The following is a 25,581-nucleotide window of genomic DNA, read 5'->3' as shown; positions in this document are numbered from 1 at the left end:
ACCATCTTATCCAAAACTGCAGATTGCAACTACTTTTAACTGGCCTCCCACATCAAAACCAGCTTCCTAACAGATAAAACCATTTGTAAGGAATATCCACGTACCAAGTGTATGTGTATGGGGTGGGGGGGAGACAGGACACAGAACGATGGCTAGTTGCTTTCTGTTTTGTTTTTGAATTCTTCTCTCATATACTACATCCAGACATCAGTTTTCCCTCCATTCCTCCCAGTCCTCCTCCCACCTCCACTCTCCCCTAGAAAAGAGAGGGCCTCCCAGGAACATCAAGTGAACATGGCACAACAAGACACAATAAGACCAGGCACAAACCCTCACTCACATCAAAACTAGGTGAGACAACGCAGTAGGAGGAAAGGGTCCCAAAAGCAGGCAATAGAGTCAGATACACCCCAATCTTACTGTCAGGATTCCCCCCAAAACACCAAGCCAACAGCTGTGATATATATGCAGAGGACACAGCACTGACACATGAAGGATCTGCAATTGCTGATCAAGTCTCTGTGAGACCCCAGGAGCCCTACGTAGTTCATTCCGTGGGCTGTGCTCTCCCAGTGTCCTCGACCCATCTGACTCCCACAATTCCTCCTCCACCCTCTTCCATGAGTTCCCTGAGCTCCAAGGGAAGGACCTGATGGAGACCTCCAACTTGGGTTCTTTGTCTAGAAAACTAACTAGTTTTTTTTTATGTTGACTTGATACAAGTTAAAGTCACCTGAAAGGAAGAAACCTCCATTGAGAAAATACCTCCCTTAGACTGGGCTGTAAACAAGTCTATAGAACACTTTTTAATTAGTGATTCATATGGGAGGGCCCAGCCCTTTTTTAGTGGGGACACCCCGGGGGCTGGTGATCCTGGGTTCTATAAGAAAGCAGGCTGAGCAAGCCAGTAAGAAGCATCCCTCCATGGCCTCTGCCTCCAGGTTCCTGCCCTGACTGAAGTAAATCCTTTCCTTCCCAAGTTGCTTATGGTCATAGTGTTTCAACACAGTAATGAAAACCCTAACTAAAACAAGCAAGATCTGCCCACTTGTAAAGCCAGCACTCTAGAGACTGAAGCTGGAAAATCAAAAGTTTGAGGCCAGTCTGAACTACGAAGTCAGACCCTCTCTCTACCACAGGAGACAGGAGGAGACACAGAGAGAAGATAAGGAAAACGAAATGAAAGATGAATTTTCACAGAAAGCCTAGGTATTACTGTTTTATAAACTGTTCATTTAAATAAAAATTATCTCTAACAAAGACAGCAGGTTAGGGACTTGAGTTCTAGCTCTGTTACTTATTGGATAGATGCCTTTAAGCAAGTCACTTTAAGGATAGTTTCTCCTAAGAAAATGGACTAATAAACTCTACCTCAAAATCAGGATAAATGTGTAACAGACGATATATATATTCTTTTTGGTTTTGGTTTTTGAAGAAGGGTCTCACTACATAGCTATGGCTGACCTGGAATGCAATATGTAGACCAGGCTAGCCTCAAACTTAAAGATCTGCCAGCCTCTGACACCCAAGTGCTAGGGTTAAAGGTGTATAACACCACCACCCAGCAAGATAATATTCTTTTTTTTTTTTTTCCAAGACAGGGTTTCTCTGAGTAGCTTTGGAGCCTGTCCTAGAACTCACTCTGTAGCCCAGGCTGGCCTCAAACTCAGAGAGATCAGCCTGCCTCTGCCTCCCAAGTGCTGGGATTAAAGACACGCACAACCATTGCCTGGCAAGACAATATTCTTAAGGATAGTTTACAGATCACAAATTACCATAGCTATTAAAAACTATGCCACAGTATAGGACTCCTCTGTAATTACCTTTCATATACAAGTATGCTTCCCAGTGAATGAACCTAGGGCCTTGTGGATACTCGGCAGATGTTCTATAAGTGAGTTGTATCCCTAGTCTTATACTTTTTAATAAAATTCTTAGCAGAATCTTAACCTGAAAGTTCAACACTCCCCCTCTATCCTATATACCAATTTCATGCAAGGAATCCCAACTACAATCTAGGGTCTGCTGCTCTTATACAAGCTGAAGCAGTAACACTCTGTGTAGAATTCTGTCAGTATATGGCAGCTCTCGAGTAATGGAACATCCAGTGACTGGATTCATTTTCCCATCACTGTTTGCTCTGAGCATTCTTTGTACCCTTTAAGACATCCTTATTTTATATCCTGAGACAAGGTTTCATGTAGCTCAGATTGGCCTTTAGCTCCTGACCCTCTTGCCTCCACCACTCGTAAGAGATTTAGAGGTACTCCCCCGTGCCCAGATCATCTTTTACTATTTCCTTTTCAACTCCAGGCCTTTCTTTTAACCAATCATAATGCATAGTAAGTTCTACAGGCCAGTAAGTTTAGAGGAAAATTATTATTTAGTAAAAATATAAAATAAATAATCAACATTTTCCCTTTTGCAATTATATAAAACAGAAAAAACCTATAAAAAGCAAAAATTTTAGCAGAAATAATTTTTGATAAAATCATTAATTTTTAGAGGCAGTTAATTTAGTGTAGAAAGTCAATTTCTGACATATTTTTTCAAGTAGTTTCTGTTTTTTATCATAAACTCCTTTTTACTCCTACAGTAAGTTATTTAAAATAAACTCAAAACCTAACATAATAAAATCAGCCACAACAAAATTCAAGGAAACAAATAAAAGGCGCACATAGGCCCCTTCCATCTACATCAGATACTTAATGTCTTTTTAGTTTTTCAGTATCTCTGGACTGCCTCTACAATGGTAAAATAATGCCTAGCATTCATAAGATCCTGGGTTCAATTCCCAGACCCCCAAATAAAATACACCCTTAAATAAAAAATACAGGCCAGCAAGATAGCTCAGTAATTAAGAGCACTTGTTGCCAAGCTTGAAGACTTCCCTGTGACCTATGAGGTAGAATGGGAACTGCCACAAGTTATCCTTTGACCTCCATGTATGAACAAGTGTGCACACACACAATTTTTAAATCCCTCTGCCTTTTGTTTTTGTTTTTGTTTTTCGAGACAGGGTTTCTCTGTGTAGCTTTGCACCTTTCCTGGATCTTGCTCTGTAGACCAGGCTGGCCTCGAACTCACAAAGATCTGCCTGCCTCTGCCTCCCGAGTGCTGGGATTACAGGAATGTGCCACCACCGCCCGGCCCAAGCCCGGCTCCCTCTGCCTTTTCAAAAAGTCGGTTAAATGATGACATCAAGTGTGAGGGCACAAGCCTATTAATCCAGGATTATAAATTCAAAGCCAGTATGTTACATAATGACTGTCTCAACTTATATCCTCTAAGAAAGATTAAATGATCACTTTTTCTTGAGGGATTCTTAATGTTATTGGGGGGGGGGGGGGCTTAGTCTCTTAAAAATAAAAACAAGAAGCCAGTGAGTAGTATTAGCCCATGCCTTTAATTCCAGCACTCAGGAGGCAGAGGCAAGTGAATCTCTGAGTTTCAGTTTGAGGCCAGCCTGGTCCACAAAAAAGCTCCAGGATAGCTAGAGCTGTTACACAGAGAAACCCTGTCTTGAAAAATGATAGGGTTGGGAATTTATTAGCTCAGTGGCAGCGCACTTGCCTAACAAGCACAAGGCCCTGGGTTCGGGTCTCAGCTCTGGGGGGAAAAAAAAAAACACCAAAATCAAGCCGGGTGGTGGTGGTGCACGCCTGTAATCCCAGCACTCGGGAGGCAGAGGCAGGTGGATCTCTGTGAGTTCCGAGGCCAGCCTGGTCTACAGAGCGAGCGAGATCCAGGACAGGCACCAAAACTGTACAGAGAACCCATGTCTCGAAAAAACCAAAACCAAAACCAACAAACAAAAAAACCCACAAAAACAAAAACAAAAAAAGAAAAATGATAGACAGATATAAAAACAAGAGTATCAGTATTCGTTAACCTGTAACTCTATAAAAGAACAGATTGTAAACATAAGTGACAATGTTTGAGTACAGTGAAATTCCTCAATAAAATTTAAAAATTGGTGGAGTTTCATGGTTCTGTAAATCTTATAAAATTGTAATTTAAAACATGTGTATATATGTGGGGAGGAAGGTATGTGATTTTAAGAAGTTGCCAAACACTTTAAAAAAAAAAAAAAAAAAAAAAAAAAGGCAGTAGTGGTGCATTCCTTTGATCCCAGCACTTGGGAGGCAGACGCAGGAGGGTCTCTTGAGTTCAAGGCCAGCCTGATGGTCTACAGAGAGAGTTCCAGGACAGTCAGAGATACACAAAGAAACTTATATGAAAAAAGACAAGGGAAGAAAAGAACTACACACACAAAAATCAATGTATATAGACTGCGGGATTTCAAATTTTTTCAGATACTTTATTCCAATAATGAGTGCTAAAACATGAGGAAAAAAGAAAATATACTCTGGACATGGAGCCTGCAAGATTACCCAGCAGGTAATGTCATTTGTTGCCAAGCCTGACAACCTGAATTTGGTCTCCAAAAACCATGTGGCAGCAGAAGAAAAAATCAACTCCCACCAAGTTGTCCTTTATACACACCTGCTATGGCACATGTCTACACACATGTATACACATAATAAATAAGTTGGGTTTTTTTAAGACCTAAACACAAAAAACAAAAGATACATAAAATAAATAAAGCAGAATTTTAAAAAACATTTCACTCCAGAATGGATAAGACTTTTCTCAGATTTAAAATTCACAATCCAGTCATCTATATAAAATACAAAATTTAAGTATAACAAAAATGTTTTTATATAAAGTAGAAAGAATTAATAAAAGATGAAAAGTCTCTTCTAGGGAGAAAAGAAGGCCAATTTCCTTAATTTGAAGAGCTTGTGTAGGGCATGGCGGGATATGCCCAGCTCTCTGAAAACTGAGGAAAATTGGTATTCTGAGGCCAGCTGGGCAACAGAATCAGACCTATCTCACAAAATAAAACCAAAACAGGCAAGCAAAAAAGAACATTCAAAGGAGATGAAGATGAAAACTGCACAACTTTTAAAATGTAACCATCCAGCCGGGCAGTGGTGGCACACACCTTTAATCCCAGCACTCGGGAGGCAGAGCCTGGTCTACAGAGTGAGATCCAGGACAGGCTACAAAACTACAGAGAGAAACCCTGTCTCGAAAAACCGAAGGGGGGGGGGGGCAATCTATGCACCTCAGACAGAGAAGAATTTCATTTTGGTTACTGTTTTGGAGTTGCTATTGGGATCTTGCTCACACAACCACATCTGGGTAGAGCTCAGTGCGGACTCCAGGATGCCTCAGACTCTGCTCTTTTGACCTCAGCTTCCTGGGCACTAGGACTGCAGGCACACACCACTACACCCACCTGAGAAGGGTTTCTTAAATACAAAAAGCACTGCCCAGAAGGAAAACAAACAAGTTTAAATTTATCAAGACTTTATCTGGGCTGGGGACACAGCTCAACAATAGAGCTTTGCCTATTATGTACAAAACCCTCTGTTCAAACTCCAGCACCTCCAAATACCAAAGGAATAAAGGCTTGGCAGGGAAGAACCCATCTGTATATAAGCCCAGCACCTGAAAGGTGAAGGTAGGTATCTTCATTAGCTACACAGAATTTACAGTTAGCTTGGGCTACAGGAGACCCTGTCTCTAAACAAATCATCTTTCAGGAGAAGAAAATAGTTGCTGGGCATGGTGGCACCTAAATAATTGAAAGGCAAAGGCAAGAAGATTCTGAGTTCATGGTCATCCTTGACTACATATGTAACTCCAGAGCATTCAGGGCCTACATAAGACCCTGCCTCCTAAACCATAAAAGTTAAATAAATAAACAGAACCAGATAGAAAGGTGAACAAGGCACTAGGGGAAGGGTACAGCATCCTCCAGGAAGCCTCACAATCAGTTATCTGGAAGTTCTCCAAAACCTGCCCTTTATGATTTTCATGATGGCTCTTTTGCTACAAGTCATCAACCTAACTTTTGGCTCTCTCTTTCCTTAAGAGGTACCTCTTGGGCTGGAGACATGGCTCAGCAGTTAAGAGTACTGACTGCTCTTCCAAAGGTCCTGAGTTCAATACCCAGCAACCACATGGTGGCTCACAACCATCTGTAATGAGATCTGGTGCCCTCTTCTGGCCTGCAGACATATATGCAGGCAGAACATTGATTTCATCTACCTAGTGAACAAACACTATTCACCCTAAAGTTCCCTAAAACCTGTCAACCGTGAGTTCATTATAAGATGACACCACTTAAAAACATATTTCAGAATGTAAGTACACAGTATAACCCAAAAAGCTACAATTAACAATATACTGCCATCCTAGGAAGAGTGTGTGTGGTAGCTGGCTGAGTAAAGGGCTAAGTAGGAAAATTCTATCAATACCATTATAAACCAAGTACAAGTAAAAATGTAAAAGATATTACAGACTCTAAAGTGAAAACAAAACAAGCCCAACATAAAATAAGCAGCTATTTTTCTACCTTGCACCTAGGTAAAGTCTGAGAGCAGGAGGATTAACACCAACTTTGGGAAAGGAGAGTGTATACTACTAGCAGGGAATCTGGCATTGTCAATTTAAATTTAGTATGTATATACCCAGGGCTCAAGAAATGGCCAGTGTAAGGGCACTTGGGTGGATCACAAGCATCTTTAACTTCAGCTCTATGGGATCAGTGCCTTTGGCCTCCTCAGCACCTGCACTCACGTGCACATACCCAAATGTAGGCACATAAACCTACACATAATTTAAAACAGTAAAAAAAAAAATGAATCTTTAAAATGTATGTGCCCTTTCAAAACCACTTTCAGAAATAACTCCCACCATTACACTAACACAGGTAACATGGTGCTCAAAAAAATTTTTTTTTCTTTTTCTTTTTCGAGACAGGGTTTCTCTGTGTAGCTTTTGGAACCTATCCTGGAACTTGCTGTGTAGATCAGGCTGGCCTTGAACTCAGAGACCCATCTGTCTCTGCCTCCCAAGGGCTAGGATTAAAAGGCATGAGCTACCAAAATCTTACATAGAAAGATGTTCAATTTAACATTTACTTGCAACAAAGATCAAAAACCTTAGAAAAGGCAGCTTAAGTACACATACACAATGGGAAAGTGTGAGGCTACTAAAAAAACAAGGTGTATCTACAAATACTGATTGACATACATCTTAAAATTATCCCTTACCCTGCCCTGCTGTCCTAAATACTGGGATTATAATTATGTTACTACACTCAGCCAAGTGTGCTTGGGTTTTCAGGGTCACATAAAGTATATAAACTGGTTAGGAGAAAGGCAAGTTGGGGGTACAACTCAATGACAGAATGTATGATCACATACTCAAAGTCTTGTGTCCTAGCACCCAAAAAAGAAATAGAAAGTATTCAGTGAAGGAAAGCAACTTTCCACTGTCAAGAGAACAAGTAGATATTAGTCACTGGCACCTAAAAAAACCACAGAATGAACCAGTAAAGAAACAGGAGCTGTGGCTAAAGCTTGGTTGACAGACCAGACCTATTGCCTAGCATGTACTAGACTCTGCCCCGGGTTCAATTTCAAGCACTGAATAAAGCCAGGCAGAATGGTACATGAGTGTAACTCCAGCACTCGGGAGAGGGAGAAAGAAGGATCAGAAACTCAAGGTCTTTTTCTGTTGCAGAAGGAGTTTGAGGCCAGCTTAGCTTAGAGACTGTCTCAAACAAATAAAAAAAGGGGGTTGGAGAGAGGGCTCAGTAGTTAAGAGCACTGGCTACTCTTCCAGAGGTCCTGAGTTCAATTCCCAGCAACTGGTGGCTCACAACCATCTGTAGTGGGATTTGATGTCCTCTTCTAGAATAAAGGCATACATGCAAACAGAGCACTCATACACATAATTTTTAAAAATACAATTAAAAATAAATTTTTAAAAAGGGAAAAGGTCCCAATTTCTTCAGTGAATCAACTTTACATTGGCATTTGAAAGGTAAAATAATAAAACACAAGATTAAGCCATTCTAAAGACAATATAGTAAATTTGAGGGTTGGGGGATGTAGTTCAATGTACAGTGCTTATCTACAGGCTCTAGGTTCAATACTTAGCACCAAAAGAAAAAAAAAAAAAAAATAACAACAAAACAGTAAACTAAAAACCATTTCAAAAATACTACTCAAAAACTGGGCATAGTGCGGCATACTTATAATCCCAGCACTTGGAAGCCCAAGGTGATCAGCGAGATCTTGTATAACAATGAGAAGCAAAGAAACAGCACCAGCACTAGTACTTAGAAGGCCCATTACACAAAACAGTCAAAATTAAATCAGCTCCCTATCATTCTCATCAGCGAAACAGCCCTTATCCTTAGGCTTCTACCCTTATCCACAGGAACTACCCATAAGGAGCTGCTGCCCCCAAGACAACAGAATTAGGTTAAAGCTGAACTTCTTCGTGTGTCCATGCCCTCCACAGGATACTGCTCCTCTTAAAATAGACCTCTTCTACTCAGCTCAGGTATCTCCTAATCCATCTGGGTCAGGGTGATAACAGCTTCACTGTAAAGAACCAAGGCTGGGGCCCTACCCCCTGTGATTTTCCTACATCCCTCCTACAACTGTTTCTAGCCGTCCTAGTTCTCATTAAAACATCTATGCATTTTCTCAATCCTTAGCCCACTACAACCACTCTGTGAAATCCTCATTTAGTAAACTTTCATATCAGCAATCCAACTCTGTTCAGTTGAGCCTTTCATGAAACCTGCAACATGTTACCTGCTACATTTCCTTCAGTAGCTCTGGCTGTTTCATATTAGCTTTCTTTTTTAGTTAATTCTTTTTCTCCTCACCCTTTAAGTATAGGAATTACTTCAGAGCTCAATTCAAATACTTAATGACTTCATGTAATTCTGCATTTTCAAATATTTATATACTTAACTTCACATTTATTATCTCTAATCAAGGTTACTTATTTAAGCACAATCCTAGATCTCCCTTTCAAAACCCATATAACCAGGTATGACCAGGCTGGCCTCAAACCCACAGAGATCTGCCTGCCTTTGCCTCCCGAGTGCTGGACTAAAGGTGTACACCACCACTACCCAGCTGTTATCCAACTTCTGAATGATGCTTTATCTTTTATATATTGGGAATTAAACCAGTTTTACAAGGTTATGACTGATATATAAAGAGCTTAGCACAAAATTGGAACTGAAAAAAAAATTTTATATACTTAATTTTTTTTTTTTCCGAGACAGGGTTTCTCTGTAGCTTTTGAGCCTGTCCTGGACTAGCTCTGTAGACCAGGCTGGCCTCGAACTCAGAGATCCACCTGCCTCTACCTCCCGAGTGCTGGGATTACAGGTGTGCACCACCACCACCCGGCTTACTTAATTTCTTAATAGATTTCTTACCCACTTTTTCCCGAAACTTGAGATGTCATGTTTAATACAAAAACACATTCACTATCTAAATGCAAATAACTTCTCAATACTAATTAAGTTAGGATCATCTAACAATCTTCACTAATTTAATTTGTTCTTTTTAATCTTTTTTTTTAGATTTATTTATTTATTATGTATACAGTGTTCTGCCTGCATGTATGCCTGCAGACCAGAAGAGGGCGCAGATCTCATTACAGATGCTTGTGAGCCACCATGTGGTTGCTGGGAACTGAACTCAGGACCTCTGGAAGAACAGCCAGTACTCTTAACCTGTAAGCCATTTCTCCAGCCCCTAATTTATTCTTTATTCAATTAAATAGACAACAATATCATCTCAGATAAGTTTCTAACCCACTTTTTTTAAAAAGTTACTTTCTTTTTAAATAAGTTTGTGTGTGTACATGCATGTGTGTGGGTATATGCACAAGAGTGCAGGTGCTCTCAGAGGCCAGAGTTGTTGGACCTTCTGGATTTGTAGTTACTGGTGGGTGCTGGGAACCACTCAGGTCTTCTGCAAGAGTCATATGTACTCTTAACCACTGAGCAATCTCTCCAGCCCCTGTTTGTAGTCAAGAGTAGAACTATGCATTTCCCTTTCTGAAAAATCACCTTTGGTGCTAAAGTCAAAGCTCATGAGATCCTGATAATAACCCTTAACAAGCATACACAGACAATACTGCTTTAAGCAAATGGAAAAAATGTATTGGCTATGAAACCAGTCATGCAAATTAAAAGCCTATGCTATAGTTATCTCAATATCTGGCAGAATATGTAGACTAAATCCCAGCTGGCTGGCATGGAAAGTGTGCCAAACAGAAATTAAGTCTACATTTTTTTTTTTCAAGAGTCCAGACTAACAGAGAGAAAAAATGGGAAGTAACCCCTCATAAAAAGCACAAGCAACCTTTTTAAAAAGTCTTGTGGGGGGGTAGGGGAGAGTTGAAGAGATGGCTCAGTGGTTAAGAACACTAGCTGCTCTTCCAATTTCCAGGACCCACATGGCAGTTCACAGCTGTCTAATTCCAGTTCCACGGTGTCCCAACACCCTCACACAGACATACATGCAGATAAAACACCAATGAATATTTAAAAAAAAAAAAAAAAAAAAAAAAAAAGGAGAGAACCCACTCCACAAAGTTGCCCTCTGCCTTCTACATGTGCACTGTATCATGTGATACACATATCATGCACTTGAAGGAAGGAAGGAGAGGAGGAGGGAATGGAAGGAGGGAGGAAAGAATGAATGAATGGAACCAACCAACCAACCAACCTGCTCTTCCAGAGGACCCAACTCCCACCTGGTGGCTCATAATTGACAAACGCCAGTCCCAGGAGATCTAACATCCTATTTTGGCCTCTACAGACACTACACATATGGTGCATAGGTTACACATGCAGGTAAAACACCCATACACACAAAATAAATGTTTTGTTTGTGGTTTTTGTTTATTTCAAGACAGGATCTCCCCTTTTTTTTTTTTTTAGATTTATTTGTTTATTATGTATACAGTGTTCTGCCTACATGTGTCCCTGCAGTCCAGAAGAGGGCACCAGGTCTCATTACAGGTGGTTGAGAGCCACCATGTGGTTGCTGGGAATTGAACTCAGGACCTTGGAAGAGCAGCTGCTAGTGCTCTTAACCGCTGAGCCATCTCTCCAGCCCCAGACAGGGTCTCTTTATGTAGCACTCAAAATCCTAGGACTAGCTCTGTAGACCAGGCTGGCCTGGAACCTCAGAGATCCACCTGCCTCTGCCTCCAGACTGTTGGGATTAAAGACATGGGTCACCTCTTTTATGCACAGTCCTGGATTCAAAACTTTAAAGAACAGTGGACATGTATTGGTATAGTGCTTGCCTGGCATACAAAAGGCCTTAGGTTCAATCTCCAACACCAAGTAAACCAGGTGTGATGTCAAATGTCTACAATTCTTGCATTCAGAAAGTGGAGGCTGGAGAAGCCGAAGTTCAAGGTCATCTTTGTCCATACAGTAACCTCAAAACCAGCCTAGGATATACATGATGATGTTCCAACAAAACAAAAGCCCCACAGAGTAGGTGAGATGGGTTAGCTGGTAAAAGTGCTTGTCATACAAGCCTGACAGTGAGCTCATTTGCTGGAACCCATGGTAAGAAGACAGAACTGACTCCAAAATATTGTTCAATAACCTCCGCATTCCAACCATGCTCATGCACACACATACACACAGTAAATTTCTTTAATTTAAAAAAAAGAGAGAGAGAGTCTGGAGATGTGGCCCTTTGGCTAAGAGTAAATAAATACTACTCCCCCAGAGAACCTGAGTTCAGTTAGCTCACATGTCAGATAGCTCACAACTGACTATAACTCAAGCCCCGATGGATTCAATGCCTATATGTGCACATAACATAGCTCACAACTGACTATAACTCAAGCCCCGATGGATTCAATGCCTATATGTGCACATAACGCACATATACACACACACACTGAAGATAAATCTTTTTTTCTTTTCTTTTGTTTGCTTTTTTGTTTTGTTTTTGACAGAGCTGAGGACCGAACCCAGGGCCTTGCACTTGCTAGGCAAGCACTCTACCACTGAGCTAAATCCCCAACCCGTTTGTTTGTTTTTTTGAGACAAGATTTCTCTGTGTAGCCCTGGCTGTCTTGGAACTCACTCTGTAGATAGACCAGGCTGGCATCGAACTTGAGAGATCCATCTGCTTCAGCCTCCTGAGTGCTGGGATTAAAAGCAAGTGTCACAACTGCCCAGTTTAAAGATGAATCTTAAACTTAAAATGGAGGTGCATGCCTTTAACTCCAACACTCAGAAGGCAGGGGCCATCCTTGATCTACACAGTGAGTTCTAGGACATCCAAGGTACAGAGTGAGACAAAGGTCAAGTAAAACGATTCTTATATTTTTGGTTGTGAGCCTAGCCTTTAACAGCTGAGCCATCTCTCCAGCCCGTAAAATATTCTTAATAGACTACTACAGATGTCTTAGAAAGATGAACCCTATCTCCTGCTCAAAGTCATTTTAGTGCCACACCTGTCTAAGAATTAACTAGTTTTAAAAGCCAAATAAAGTCAGAATGTTTTGTTTATAAAACTAAAGATAAAGAATTTGCAAATGAAAACAAAACTACTGAATTTATTTGAAAATAAATATACAAGGGAAGGTAGGAAGAGTAGTATTTGCCATACTTGAGCTAAGGTGAATTCAGTGGTAGACGACTGCCAAGCATACATGAAGCCCTAGGTTCACAAGGGGAGAAAAGATGCCTTGCCATGAATCAACTATTTCTATCTTTGTGTAACTAGAAATTTTGTGATCTCGTTTTTTGTTCTTTTCAATTAAAGGCTAGGGTATTTTATCAACTCAACCTTTCCCTAGAGTTCTTAGGCATAGTCTCTAATTCTTTCTGCTCTTTTCCATATCTAGTAGGCATCTGTTTACAAAATTACTCACTTCTATTTATTTTTGTGTATGAGTATGTACCCATGTATGGGGGCACACAGCCACGGTGTGCATGGGTGTACAGAGGCCAGAAGACAACTATGTGGTTCCCAAAGATCAAACTCAGGTCTTTAGGCTTCACCCACTAGGCCATCTCACCAGCCCAACTATTCTGTTTTATCATGACTTTATCTTGAATTTTCTCTCCAAAGTAACCATAATTTTCAAAAGAACTACTCATTAAAAAGTATTTAAAACAAAGAATTATAATATCATCAAAAACTTAACCACATAGTTTTCTATAGACAACAAGATGCACTTAACTTGTACTAGTAGAAAAAAATAAGCCCGGCGGTGGTGGCACACGCCTTTAATCCCAGCACTTGGGAGGCAGAGGCAGGTGGATCTCTGTGGGTTCGAGGCCAGCCTGGTCTACAGACCGAGATCCAGGACAAGCACCAAAAACTACACAGAGAATCCCTGTCTTGAAAAAAAAAAACAAAAGGGAAAAAAGAAAAAATAATAAAACTCTAAAAATGGATACGTTTTTCTCACTGGTGTGAAATACTTCCACCACAGAAACTGGTGTGACTGAACAGCTCTCACTGAAAGATACTATGGAACTTAAACCTTCGCACTTTGAACAAGTTGTTGATAAGAACGTTTTATAGCTTTCTGGGTGAAAGTAAAGGCACTGACAATATGACAAGTAGATGCAAAAAAAAAAAAAACAAACAAAAAAAACCAGGAAATCCCAAAAGTTTAGACAAAGGGGCAATGCAAAGAAAATCTGTAAAGCTCAAAAGCATTCTCTACTACAGAAGCAATTCATAAATGCATGACGTGGTTTGTAAACGTAACTGATTTACACATGTAAACTAGGTTAAGACTACTACAAAAATTAAAAACACTTCCTCAAAGTTTGCTCCTACCCTACAGGAGTTGCCAGAGTTTGCAGCTTCAGAAAGTTAATGAAAAGAAACAAAAACTCGTATACTGCTATATTATTTGTTTTTCGAGACCAGGTTTCTCTGTTTAACAGTCCTGGCTGCCCTGGAACTCATTTTGTAGACCAGGTTGGCTTTGAAGGCATGCACTATATCACACTGCCCAGCTAAATATGCCTTTATAACAACGGAAACACAAGACGTTTTCTCTTGAATACCTGTTTATCTGTATTTTAGGATATATTTTCTCCTCAAAATTCCTTATAATTGAGTGTGAATTCAAGGTCAATCCAAGTACTGGCATCAGAACTACAACTTAGCTACACTGGAGTGGGAAGCTATCTCAATCCACAGAAGACCGTACTTTCAGTTTCTAGCAACTTCCAACAACAATTTAGACATATGTAAAGATGCATCATCACCAAAGGGACATAAGCAATTAATTACCTCCTACAAATGTTGCTATCCCCCTTATTAAACATTTACCCTTTTCTCAACTCTCTGCCTCCAAGGCCTCTTCCTACCAATGGTGCCCCATATTCCAAGACAGTAGTATCCTTGGTCCTCTATGACATCTTTAACAACCTGCTACCTTCACCCTTCCTTCTCCATGCTACCTGCCTCATTTATAGTAAAACAACTATTAGAAATCCACAAGAAATGAAAGTTACTACACAATTCAAAGTGAACAGTATGCTCAGAGCCCAGGCCAAAGCTGAACAGTAGGCTCAACAACACCTGAACAATTGATAAATCTCATTCAGCAGTTAAGAGCACTGGCTGCTCTTCAGGAGGACCTGGGTTCTATTCCCAGCACCCACATGGTGGCTCCCAACTGTCTGTAACTCCAGTCCTAGGAGATCAGATGCCCTCTTCTGGCCTTGGTGGGCAACAGGAATGCATGTGATATGCATACATAAATACAGGCAAAACCATATAAAATAATAACAAATATTTTAAAAATCTCATTCCAATTTTGCCACTAGCTTATCTTAGAAAATTTTTAGAAGCGAACCTGGAAACAGTTTTAGCTGCTTTTGTCTTATTTTATTTTTTTTTAAATGAAAATCTAAGCTTAAAACTTAAGAACAATGCTTCAGGAAAAATATGAACAAAGCAACAACTAAATGAGTATCCCAGAGATCAAGGGAATGACAACAGCTGGTTCATGAAAGGTGAGAAAAAAGTGGAAAAAATGCTAAGCATTCTTAGCATAACTATGCAAGCCACTCTCCATTAATGTGCCTTACATAAGTCTACAACAGACAAATTCCTTATAGACCACAGTACTAACATTCTCTTCATTTCCTTTCAAAATATTAGATCTATGGGACCATCATTAAAATCTGTTGAAACAATAGAGACCAGACGACAATTTTTAACTGTAATAACCATCTTTAACCTATTGTTGACAGGATGCCTGCACAATTCAAATTATATCCAAACTTTCTCCAAATCTTAAATATACATTCTTTTAGTCAACTTCATCTATATCATTGAGTCTCAAACATCTCACAGAAGACCTATGTAACACTGGCCCAAATACCTTAAGCTAATCTCAGTTTATGCAACACTCCATGTCTCTACTCAGTATTTTCTGAACTACTTTTAGAGGAAACTCTAATTAATCTTCCATGTAAATTACCATCTTGTCATTATCTGTAGCCAACTAATCTACAGTAATATAAAACACTATCCAACAAATACAAGGCAAGAAAAGCTGTTCCCCAAATAAACCAAGTAACAAGTCTCTAAGAAGTTATTTGAATTAAAAATTCAACCTGAATGAGTTCTTTAAAGTTTTAAAATCTTTATAAAGGGACTGGCCAGAAGGTTCAGTAGTTAAGAACACTGGCTGCTCTTCCAGAGGACCTGGGTTCAGTTCCCAGCACATACATGGTAGCTAACTCCAGTGGCTCCTCTTCTATCCTCTGAGGACACCAGGCTTGCACAATATAGGCATATATGCAGGCAAAACATCCACACACGCCGGGCGGTGGTGGCGCACGCCTTTCATCCCAGCACTCGGGAGGCAGAGCCAGGCGGATCTCTGCGAGTTCGAGGCCAGCCTGGGCTACCAAGTGAGTTCCAAGAAAGGCACAAAGCTACACAGAGAAACCCTATCTGGGGGGGGGGGGGGGGGGAATCCATACACATAAAAATAAATTAAAGGAAAACTTATCAATAGCCCCTACTAATCATAAATGAAGGGGAGAAAAAACAAGTAAAATTTTAGTGTGCATGCATGCACACACACACACACACACACACACACACACACACACACATACACCTTTTAAGGTGCCAGTGAAATGTCTCAGCAAGGGTGCTTACAGTGCAAACCTGGTAACCTGAGCTTGATCTCTGGAACCCATGAAAACATGGAAAGAAAAAAAAACAAAACAATTATACAAAGTTGTCCTCTAATTCCCAAACAAATGCATATACACACACAAATAATAAAATTTCATATCACATAAATGGTTTACAAAAAGCTCTCTTGGCTTATCGTAAAGAATATCCAAACTTACCTGAAGTTACTAATTTAGCACAACTACTTTTGTTTGCATTGTCTTCTGAGATTCTATGTGTGCTCTTTTCTTTCCCAATCAAAGCATCCTCCATAAGTAAGCATTTATCAGAGGCCAAACTGTCTTCACCCACCACATGACTAAATGTGCTATTAGCTTCAAGTACAGAAGTGGCTTCTTCCGGCTGAGCAGCTTCACTAGATGAACCCTTACCCTGGGCTAAATTTTTTGAAGAAACAGGTAGAGACTCATCATCGCTATCAAAACCAAAAGGATCTCCAGTATCTTCTTCTTCTACTTTAGGTTTCTTCGGAATTTCTTGGATATCTGGTTTGAAATTGGGCCTCTTTTGCCCTAATTTAGCCATAAATGTGGTCTCTCCCCATTTTGTACTAAGAGTAGTCCGTTTGTTGGAAAAAACTTCATCAAATTTTGAACTGCCATTTCCTCCTTTCCTACTGTAAGTTTTTCCAAATCTGGATGTCATTTTGACACCTGTTTCATATTCCCTGTGGAAAGAAATTTAAGAAAAATAAAATCACCAATCTTTTAACAAGTTTTAAGCATTCTATAAAAATAAGATCCTAGGACTTCTTATAGTTTTCAACATTGAGCATACACACTTTTAAACTAGTTTAAATAAATGAGTTGAAGAGGCTTGTTTTCCATCCAATACTTCCATCTATCAGGTTTGGTGGTGTTTTGGTTTGTTTTACAATAAGTATATACTTATATGAAACTTACAAAATAAAAAAAGGTTACTACTAACCAACTTGTAATGCAGTACCTACAAATCTAACTTAAGACATTTCTCAAGTTCCAAATGAACTATTCTCATACACAATTTAACCAGGAAAAAAAAAAAATCTAAATAGACTAAATACCCAAATACAAAATCTTTAACACAATATATTAAGTTTTCCAGGATCTAAACATTGTCAGTTGACTAAATTTAGTTCTTTGAAATTTTACTGCTCTTTATATAAAGGGTCAGAAAAACTGTTATTTTCTCATATACTACAACTGGTGGCTTCTACCTAACCTTAAAGATTGTTATTTTTGGACTAAAGTAATTTGAACTGACTTTTTAAAAAGTTTCTTGCCAGGTGGTGGTGGTGGCGGCGGCGGCACACACCTTTAATCCCAGCACTCGGGAGGCCAGCCTGGGCTACCAAGTGAGTTCCAGGAAAGGCGCAAAGCTATAAAGAGAAACCCTGTCTCCAAAAAAAACCAAACCAAACCAAACCAAAACAAGTTCCTTCAGTAGTCATCTCCCAAAATTCAAGAAATCATTCTTCTAATCTTCCTTATCTCTGTAGTGCTGTGTTCATTTGCTGAGTGACAGTTTTCTGAAGTTGAAAAACTTCATTTTTACCAAGGTACATGTTTATTATTATAATAATAGAAATAAACTGGGTAATGGTGGCACACCCCTTTAATCCCAGCACTTGGGAGTCAAGTGGACCTCTGAATTGAAGGCCAGCCTGGTCTACACAGAGGGACCCTGTCTCAAAAAAACAAAATAAATAAATAAAATGAATAAAAATAAAAATAGAAATACATAGCCTTTATTTTCTTTCTCAATTTACAAACAAATCAATCTACCTAATTTACCTAAAAAAAAATACTGGGAAAAAAATTTTCCAAGGGAAGTCAGTCAAAGGTCAATTTAGGACATTTAAAAGCTACAAGTTATAGGACTTTTACAGCACAATCAAATCATATCCATTTCTTAACACTTTGACTTTCTGCAGTTTAAATGTCAATTTATCAATCCTGGGGGTGTGGGGAGATAAGCAATTGCTTAAGGGCTTGAAAAAAATCATTACTTTAAATCTTACAATGGGAATAATATTTAACTTATGCTTTCAAATGTCTTTGATCTACACTTTTAATAATTTTATTAAGTTCCTACAACTTAATGAATCACTATCCAATTTAGTTCAGCAAATATTCAGTAGAGGACTCATCCTCCTCTTCTACTAATGTTTGAAAGGAAACTAATTCTGATTGGACACAATAATAATTTAGTCATCATACACATTTGTGCTAAGAGGAAATTTAGCTTTCCTCAGTGTTTCTGTTTTGTAGTTTTGAACACTAACAAGCTTTATTGTCTTTCTTTTTAAGTATAGCCTATTAAACAAAACAAAGTATAATAATTGGGCAGCTACCAAAGACAAGAAAATAATTTCTAAAGCTGTGATCTGCAGAACTACATTATATATATATATATATATATATATATATATATATATATATATATATATATTCCAACAAAGCTGGAATGTTTTGGACACACATATATGGCAATCATCTAAAAATGCTGACTAAAGGCCAAACCAAAAATCTAGACTTGATCTCCTTTATGTCAACATCTGAAAAACTCTCCGTAAAAACAGTCAAAACCACAAAGCATTCAGTGATGAAAGTTTAAGTTCTGCAAATGAATATTTGATATTGAGTTAAGTGATAAGAATTTATTTTTAAGAGATCGTGTCTCACAAATACACGCTGATGTATTAATATCATTAATAATGATGAAATAACATTAGTGATTTTTAATATTAAGCAATGGGGAACACGCAGATGAGATAAATATGGTTGAGTTATTATCTACTGACTCCAGTAGGTATGAATATGAGAGTTCACTGTATGATTGTTTTTATTGTTTTCCATAACGTCCATTTAAAAAAAAAAAATCAGCAGACTACTGAGGTGGCATTATCTAAGCAAAGCACACGTACAAATTCAAAAGTGAACATATATCTGGCATGACATTTTACATACCAGACACACTAACCTTGTTCAGGCTTCAAACTTCAACTGTCCTAACCAAAAAGGAGAGGAGGGTTCACAACTAAGTGTTTTTCGATCGGATTTAAATTAGGGAAGGGGACGCAGGAGTCCTCACGCTTAAACTGCAGAGAAACCTAGGCACTCCCGAGCTCCCAAAGTGCATCAGGGGCTTCAATTAAGAGAGGGACGTGGAAGAGGCAAACAGACGCCAGCAGATTCTCACCTGGGGCTGCGAGCGCGCCGGGAGGCTGGAGCTGAGACCCCCTCCGGCTGGACGCTCACGCAACTTTTCTCCTCCCAACCCCCACCGCCCAGCAAAGGGATGTCGCTTCGGACGCCCCGGAAGCTTCTGCCACTGAGTCCCTGAAGCAAGGCCTCGGTGACGGCTAGAGGCGGAGGAAAACTACGGGGGAAAGAATTCAGGACTGAAATCCACCGGACCGGGGTTGGGAGAGAGAAGTCAATCAGCTAAGCGCCCCGGAAAGAACTCGAAAGGAAAATCCGAGGTGGGGAGGGAAAGAGTTCTTCAGAGCGTTCGGTGCCCAACTTCCTTAGAAGCCAGGTGAGCAACGAGACTCGCACCGCCCCTGCCTCCTCCACCCACCCCGGCTCACTCCGGGCCTAGACAGCCGCCCGAGACCTCACTTACCCTCGGCGCCTGGCGGGTGCTTTGGCCTCGGGCCGCCTCCGCCTCTCCCGCTCCCGACGGCCCACGGGCGGGCGCGGGACAACAGTGCCGACCGGTGCGCCAAGAGAGGCGAGGGGCTCTGCTGCCGTCACAGCCCGCGGCTCCGCTTCGGTAAATAGGAAGCCCGGTCGAGCGGGGGGAGGAGCGGCGGCTCCGCAACTTCCCTCCCCACCTCAGGCGCGCCGGCCGGGCAGAGCCTAGGCCTCCCTGGCGGCCGCCGCCGGTGCCGAGCCTGCTACGTGCCCCCACTGGGCCGCCGCCGCCTCCTGCGCCGCCGCCTCCGCCGGTGAATGGTCAGCGCTGGAGTTTGAACAGGGCCCTGAACCATCTCAACGCCATTTGCGCTCCCGGCCCCCACCTCCTTCCTCCAACAGCCGCTCGCTCCGTCACTCCGCTTCCCACAGGCCCCGCGCGGCCGCCCGACCCCGCAGCCAATCCTACGACCGCTTACTCAAACCGCCGCGCAGGCGCCGCGCCCCGCACGCGCCGGCTGCCACCATTGGTCGGGCCGCGACGCCCGACGGGAGTTGTAGTTCTCTTCCGCGAGGTCCTAGTGTCTAAAGCCGGGTTCCGGAGCAGATGAACGGCCTGAGTTCTGGCTGCGGGCCTGCTGGACCTCACCGGCTCGGGAGCCAGTCCGAGTTCCTGGCCACGCGACGAGACGCAGGTGCGCCGCGGGAAGGCACGGGGCACAGTGCAGGCAGCTGTGTCAATCGTTTCCCCTCCAGGGACCCTCCGGCGTCTGGGGACAGTGGCTTGTGCAGCTGCGCCGTGCCTGCTGGGCCACCGCCCGGACCTTGGAGGCGGGGAGCTTGGGGCCGCCCTTGACCCGGTCTGACGGTGTGAGCGGGCCAATGCAGGTAATGAGGACCAAAACCAGGAGTCGGGTTCGGGTCTTCTCACGGCCGCGATCCGCTTCAGCCCGGCCCGTCATCCTCTTCCCAACTACTCGTCAGTCCCCACTCCGGAGTTTTGCCTTCGGTCCCCCACCTGTTAGCAGTGACAACCCACCCACCCCCCAGAGTATTGTATGTTACTAAGGAATTATCGTCGTCTTTACTGAATGTGCTTACGGTAATGTGGCTTTAAATAAAAAGGCATACTGAAGTGTTGACAGGTAACATGATCCGATGTGTTTATTTTGCCTGTGAAAACTGGAAAGGGGGAATAAATAAACTGAGGATGTTCTTTGTTGTTGGAGCTGCGGGATGTGTACACACACCTATCTTACCATTGTTTGTATCTAAAATTGTTCATAATAAAGTTGTTCTTATGTTTTTTGGTTGGGGGGATTGTTTGTTGTTTTTAACTAACTAATCGGGGGCAGGAAGGTAGTGGATGACGGACGGAAGTAGTATTTTAAATTTTCCTCTCTACAGAGACTTCTTTTTTCCTTGTCAGTGTATCACCTAATTGAGAAATCTGGAGCGGTTTTATTTTAAGCCTTCAATAGGAAAATAGCTTTCTAAAGACTAGCACAGTCAGTTTCCCTAGGAGAGCTGTGTGCGTGAGCCATCAGACTTGGTGTCTGGTAGGCAGTTAAAGGAGACTCACCTGAGAAATTAGAAAGCTACTCAATGCTTTTGTGAGAAGACCACCTCTTCTGCAGATTTACTTTTAAAGTACTCTCAAGTCTCAAGCCCCCTCCAATGTAGTCAGGAAAGTCCTAAAGAGGGAAAATAAAAACTTAAGGCTGGGGGGATAAATAAGTAGTAGAGTGCTTCTCCAGCATGGTCTTGGTTAGATTCCTGGCACTCCCTTCTGCCACCCTCTCAGGGGAAGGAGGGGAAAAAAAACAAAAACTGTGCCCCAGTAGGAATTTAAGGTGGATTTTAAACACACTTGAATTGTTTTCCTTTTGATGCCAAGTCTCATAATTGACATTCTTGAGTTTGCAGTTTCCCTTATACTGTGGTTTTATATATTTATATTCTCATACTTGTTTCAAAGTAAGCCACCTGTTCCTTAGCTTATGCTAAGGAACCTGTTAACAAGTCTTGCACTATGTATGGTATACATATATGACTTATTTGGGTCAATTTTATCTTTTTTTTTTTTTTTTAATCAGCAGCTTGGGATCTCGTTTTATCGTTTGTTTGAAGATGGCTGGCAGTGGTGCAGACTGCAGTTAGTTTAATTGTTTAGATGACATGGTGGTGGGTGCTAATTAAAGGGTAATTATCATCAGAGGCAAAAGGTAACATCAAAAAGCCAAAAGAGGTAGTGAGAGGCAGTTGCAAGATCTTCCTGGAGGAGTCTCTGAGAGCAAGGGAAATATCCTTCTGGCCTAACCCTGCTGGTACTGGGCATCTGGCAGGCTTTGGTGCTAAAAGAAGCTAAAGAGGGAAGGTTAACTATTTAAAGAAGTAGTGTTTGGCACCCTTCTATGGGTTTTGTGTGTCCTTGTATTAAGTGATGGAACTTAGTTGTGTTGAATTCCTGCTACTGAAAGAATAACCCAGCATCTAGGCATAACCCCTGACCTTGTTGGGAAGGGATAATTCCTGTCCTCATCCCAACCCCAGACATGAGAATCTGCAGGTTAGTGGGATTCCCCCGGGCAATTGGTTCACACATCAAAGTTAGGCAGGCACTGGTATATACTATAGCCACAGCATTTGACCACAATATAATCAACCGAGTTTGTGTGAGGACGGGGAGAGCAAGGGGGTGCACCTTTAATTCCAGTCCTGAGGCTGAGGCAGGAACATTGAGCATGCCAAGCCAGGCCAGACTGAGATACTGAAGGGAAAATGGGCCTTGGCATGTAGCTTGGTAGTAGAGCATTTGCCTGTCGTATGCAAACCCTACGTTCTATTCCCAGCACAAAAGAGTAGAAGAATAAGGCTAGGGTTTTTAGAGGACTCGTTAGTACTCTAGACTGTTCTCCCTAGTGTCCAGGAAAGGAAATAGGAAGGCTGGCACTTGCTTAAAGTACTGCAACTAACAAAGGAGTATCAACTTTATTGGATGTGTATGGATATTCTTAAATGTAGCGGAAAGTTCTACATGAAACTGGGTATGCTTGCACACACTTATGGCCCCTGCATTAAGGCTGAAGAAGAGGGTCGTGAGTTTCAGATAAGCCAGGGCTTGGGGAAGTAGGGAAAGAAGTTGTACATGATTTTGTTTCGTTTTGTTTTGTTTTTCAGGTCAGGGTTTTCCTGTGTAGCTCTGGCTGGCCTGGAACTCACTTGGTAGACCAGGCTGGCCTCGAACTCACAGAGATCTGCCTGCCTCTGCCTCCTGAGTGCTGAGATTAAGAACATGTGCTACCACCGCCCAGTAGTGGTACATGATTTGTGAACTGAAATAGCCTGGATCTGTAGAGGTTAGACACGTGAATACCCAGCCATTATGTGCTAGGGCTCTCTACCTTCCTAGGCCCTGTATCATGACTGATAGAGATCGTGACACCTCTAGGGCTTACCTTGAGGGGAGTTGAGACTCTTATGGCCCCCGAAGACTGTACCACAACCTTAACCCTTTACCTCTTTAGTTGGGTGGAAGGCAAATGCTTTGCAGGGACTCTTGCCGTGGTCCTGAATGCCACACCGGAAGGGGATAATAGATGGGACAGAGGCCAGAAGCTTTTTGTTGTGTTTGCTCAAGTCCTGACCTATTTATGATTATTTGATTGGTTACTTTTGAGACAGGGTCCCACAGTACTCAGTATGGCCTTGGACTCTTGGACCTTTTGCCTCTACTCCCAAGTTCTGGAATTACAGATGGGCATATACTGCTATACCCTACTAACGTTTGTCTCAGAAACAACCCCTTTCTTCCCCACAGTCCTCAGCTTTGGTGCCATGTGATTCTCGCCTGATCAGAAAGGGAGGCATTCCCTTCATCTAATGCTCTGTCTCCCCTAGTATGTCTAAGGGTTCCCACCACCGTCATAGTTATGTAACCAACTGGGATCCTGGGTATGATCCCAGTCTGTGCCCTTTGAGGCTACAGGCTGCCCCTTCTGTGTGCTCTCTAGGGAAGGCAAGACCCCCACTACCTGGAACTCCACCTAAGTGGGCTTATACTCTCTCCTGTAAAGAAAACTAGCAGGATGCATTTCCTCTGCTGTTTCTGTGCCCTTGTTCTAGCTCTGGCATGGACTGTAGCATAACCAGCTTTACCAAATAGACCCTCAGTCCTTTTCTGAAAAATGTGTCACAAAATATAACTTAAAAGAGTCCAGTTCAAGCACTTGGGAGGCAGAGGCAGGTGGATCTCTGTGAGTTCCAGGCCAGCCTGGTCAACAGAGTTCCAGGACAGCCAGAGCTGTTACACAGAGAAACCCTGTCTCCAAAACCAAAACCAAAACAAACATAAAAAAGTCCAATATTTTGAAACCAGAAGTGACCACATGAGCAACATTTTTTTTCCTTTGTACTAAGATGAGGGATTATAAAATTGTACATTTGCATATTGTAGTGGTTGAATTCCAAACACCGAAATATGTGTGCTAGACCCTGCTGGTCTGCCTGCTCCCTCCATGTATGTGGCTCCTCTCAGATACCAGGCTGTTCAATGAGTCTCTCCGAGAGACAGAGAGAGAGAGGCTTGGATTGATTCAAGGTCCAAAAATGCTAGGCTTGTTCTCTATCAATAAGCTTGTATCCCCAACCCTGACTACCCTGTTTTAAACTGTTAGAGCACCTCCGCTCCTAAAAATCCACGGCCCTGTTTTACTTTTTTTCAGGGCTGTGTCTCTCCCCGTCTGACATCCTATTTCAAATATTTGTCTTGCATGTCTGTCTTCTCTGGGAAGAGAGAGCAGGAATCTTGTTTTCTGCTCCACCCCTGTAGAAGAGTACCTGCGCACTCCGTAAATAGCTAAAGCTCCTCCTCCTTTCCTTCTTCCGCGTGGGAAAGTGACTAGACACTAACAGTAGTTTCAGATAAATTAGTGGCTCCATAAATTTTTAAGTTTCTCCCTTCCGCTGTGGAAGGGAGACTGCGCTGTCTGGAGTTACCTTTTGTCCTTGTGGTTTTCACTGTGAGAACTGAGAAGGTGAATACTATCATAATTCCAATTACCTTGTTTTCCAAGATAATTGGAATATGTTCTCTGGAGATGCTGATGTCCCTTGGGGAATAAACTACCCTCTAGGTAGTTAAAAAACAAAGCAAGGGGAATTGCCTGGACTGTGTTGTCTAACAAGGCTTGGTACCCGGCAACCTCTAAGAGAGCTTGATTTCTGACTTTTGCCTCTGGAAACAGCATCTCCCCAAGGTCCTCACCGCTAAAGCTGCATGCTACCTTTTCAAAAAATCTAGATGCTTCCCCATTACTAAGACTAAAACCTCCCAAATCCTTATCTTGGCCCAAAGGTCCTGCACGATGGGCCCTGACTACTTCCCATCCTTCCCACTTTACAAGCCTACCTTCTGTCTACTGTGAAACCAGCTTTTGCTTCAGGCCTTTGTGCTGACTGTAACCTCTGCAACTCTTCTAGACGTGTGACTCGCTCCTTCAGCTCTACCAGCCCTTCCTCACCTTCCACCCAGTGTTCTGTAGTTCCTTTCCTGTAGTTTTTCTCCATAATTCTCATTGTGTTTTCCCTACATATTAACTTAGGAGGTTTTCTCCCACTACAACATAAACTGTATGAAGACACAGACACAATGCCACATTCAGAGAGAACGAGCTGTAAATATTTACCAGCCAAGCACTAGCTTTAAATTACTTTAAATTTTTTTTTTTTTTTTTTTTGCCTGTTTGGTCAATCAATAATTGCAGATGATACATTAAAATCGTTAGCTTAGAATTTTTTTCAAACCATCCTGTTAGTTCTGGTTTTGCTTTTATTTTCTGAGGTAATCTTGTTGG

General features: G+C 41.7%; 1 protein-coding gene across 2 annotated transcripts in view; it reads right to left on the bottom strand.

Moving 5' to 3' along the window:
• Positions 1-20,164, bottom strand: part of Wapl (WAPL cohesin release factor) — a 69,915-nt gene extending 49,751 nt beyond the window's left edge. For both annotated transcript variants that reach the window (XM_036198964.1, XM_036198965.1), the window contains exons 1-2: positions 19,716-20,164; positions 16,268-16,776 (exon numbers count right to left, since the gene is read on the bottom strand). In XM_036198964.1, coding sequence (XP_036054857.1) covers positions 16,268-16,754 — 487 coding nt within the window. In that variant the 5' untranslated portion in view covers positions 16,755-16,776; positions 19,716-20,164. The remainder of the gene's footprint in view (positions 1-16,267; positions 16,777-19,715) is intronic.
• Between the last annotated feature and the right edge of the window lie 5,417 nt (positions 20,165-25,581).

Source organism: Onychomys torridus, chromosome 9 (assembly GCF_903995425.1).
Source record: "Onychomys torridus chromosome 9, mOncTor1.1, whole genome shotgun sequence".
NCBI lineage: Eukaryota > Metazoa > Chordata > Mammalia > Rodentia > Cricetidae > Onychomys > Onychomys torridus.
The sequence above is the reverse complement of the archived record's forward strand: the minus strand, read 5'-3'. Positions and strand labels throughout refer to the sequence as shown.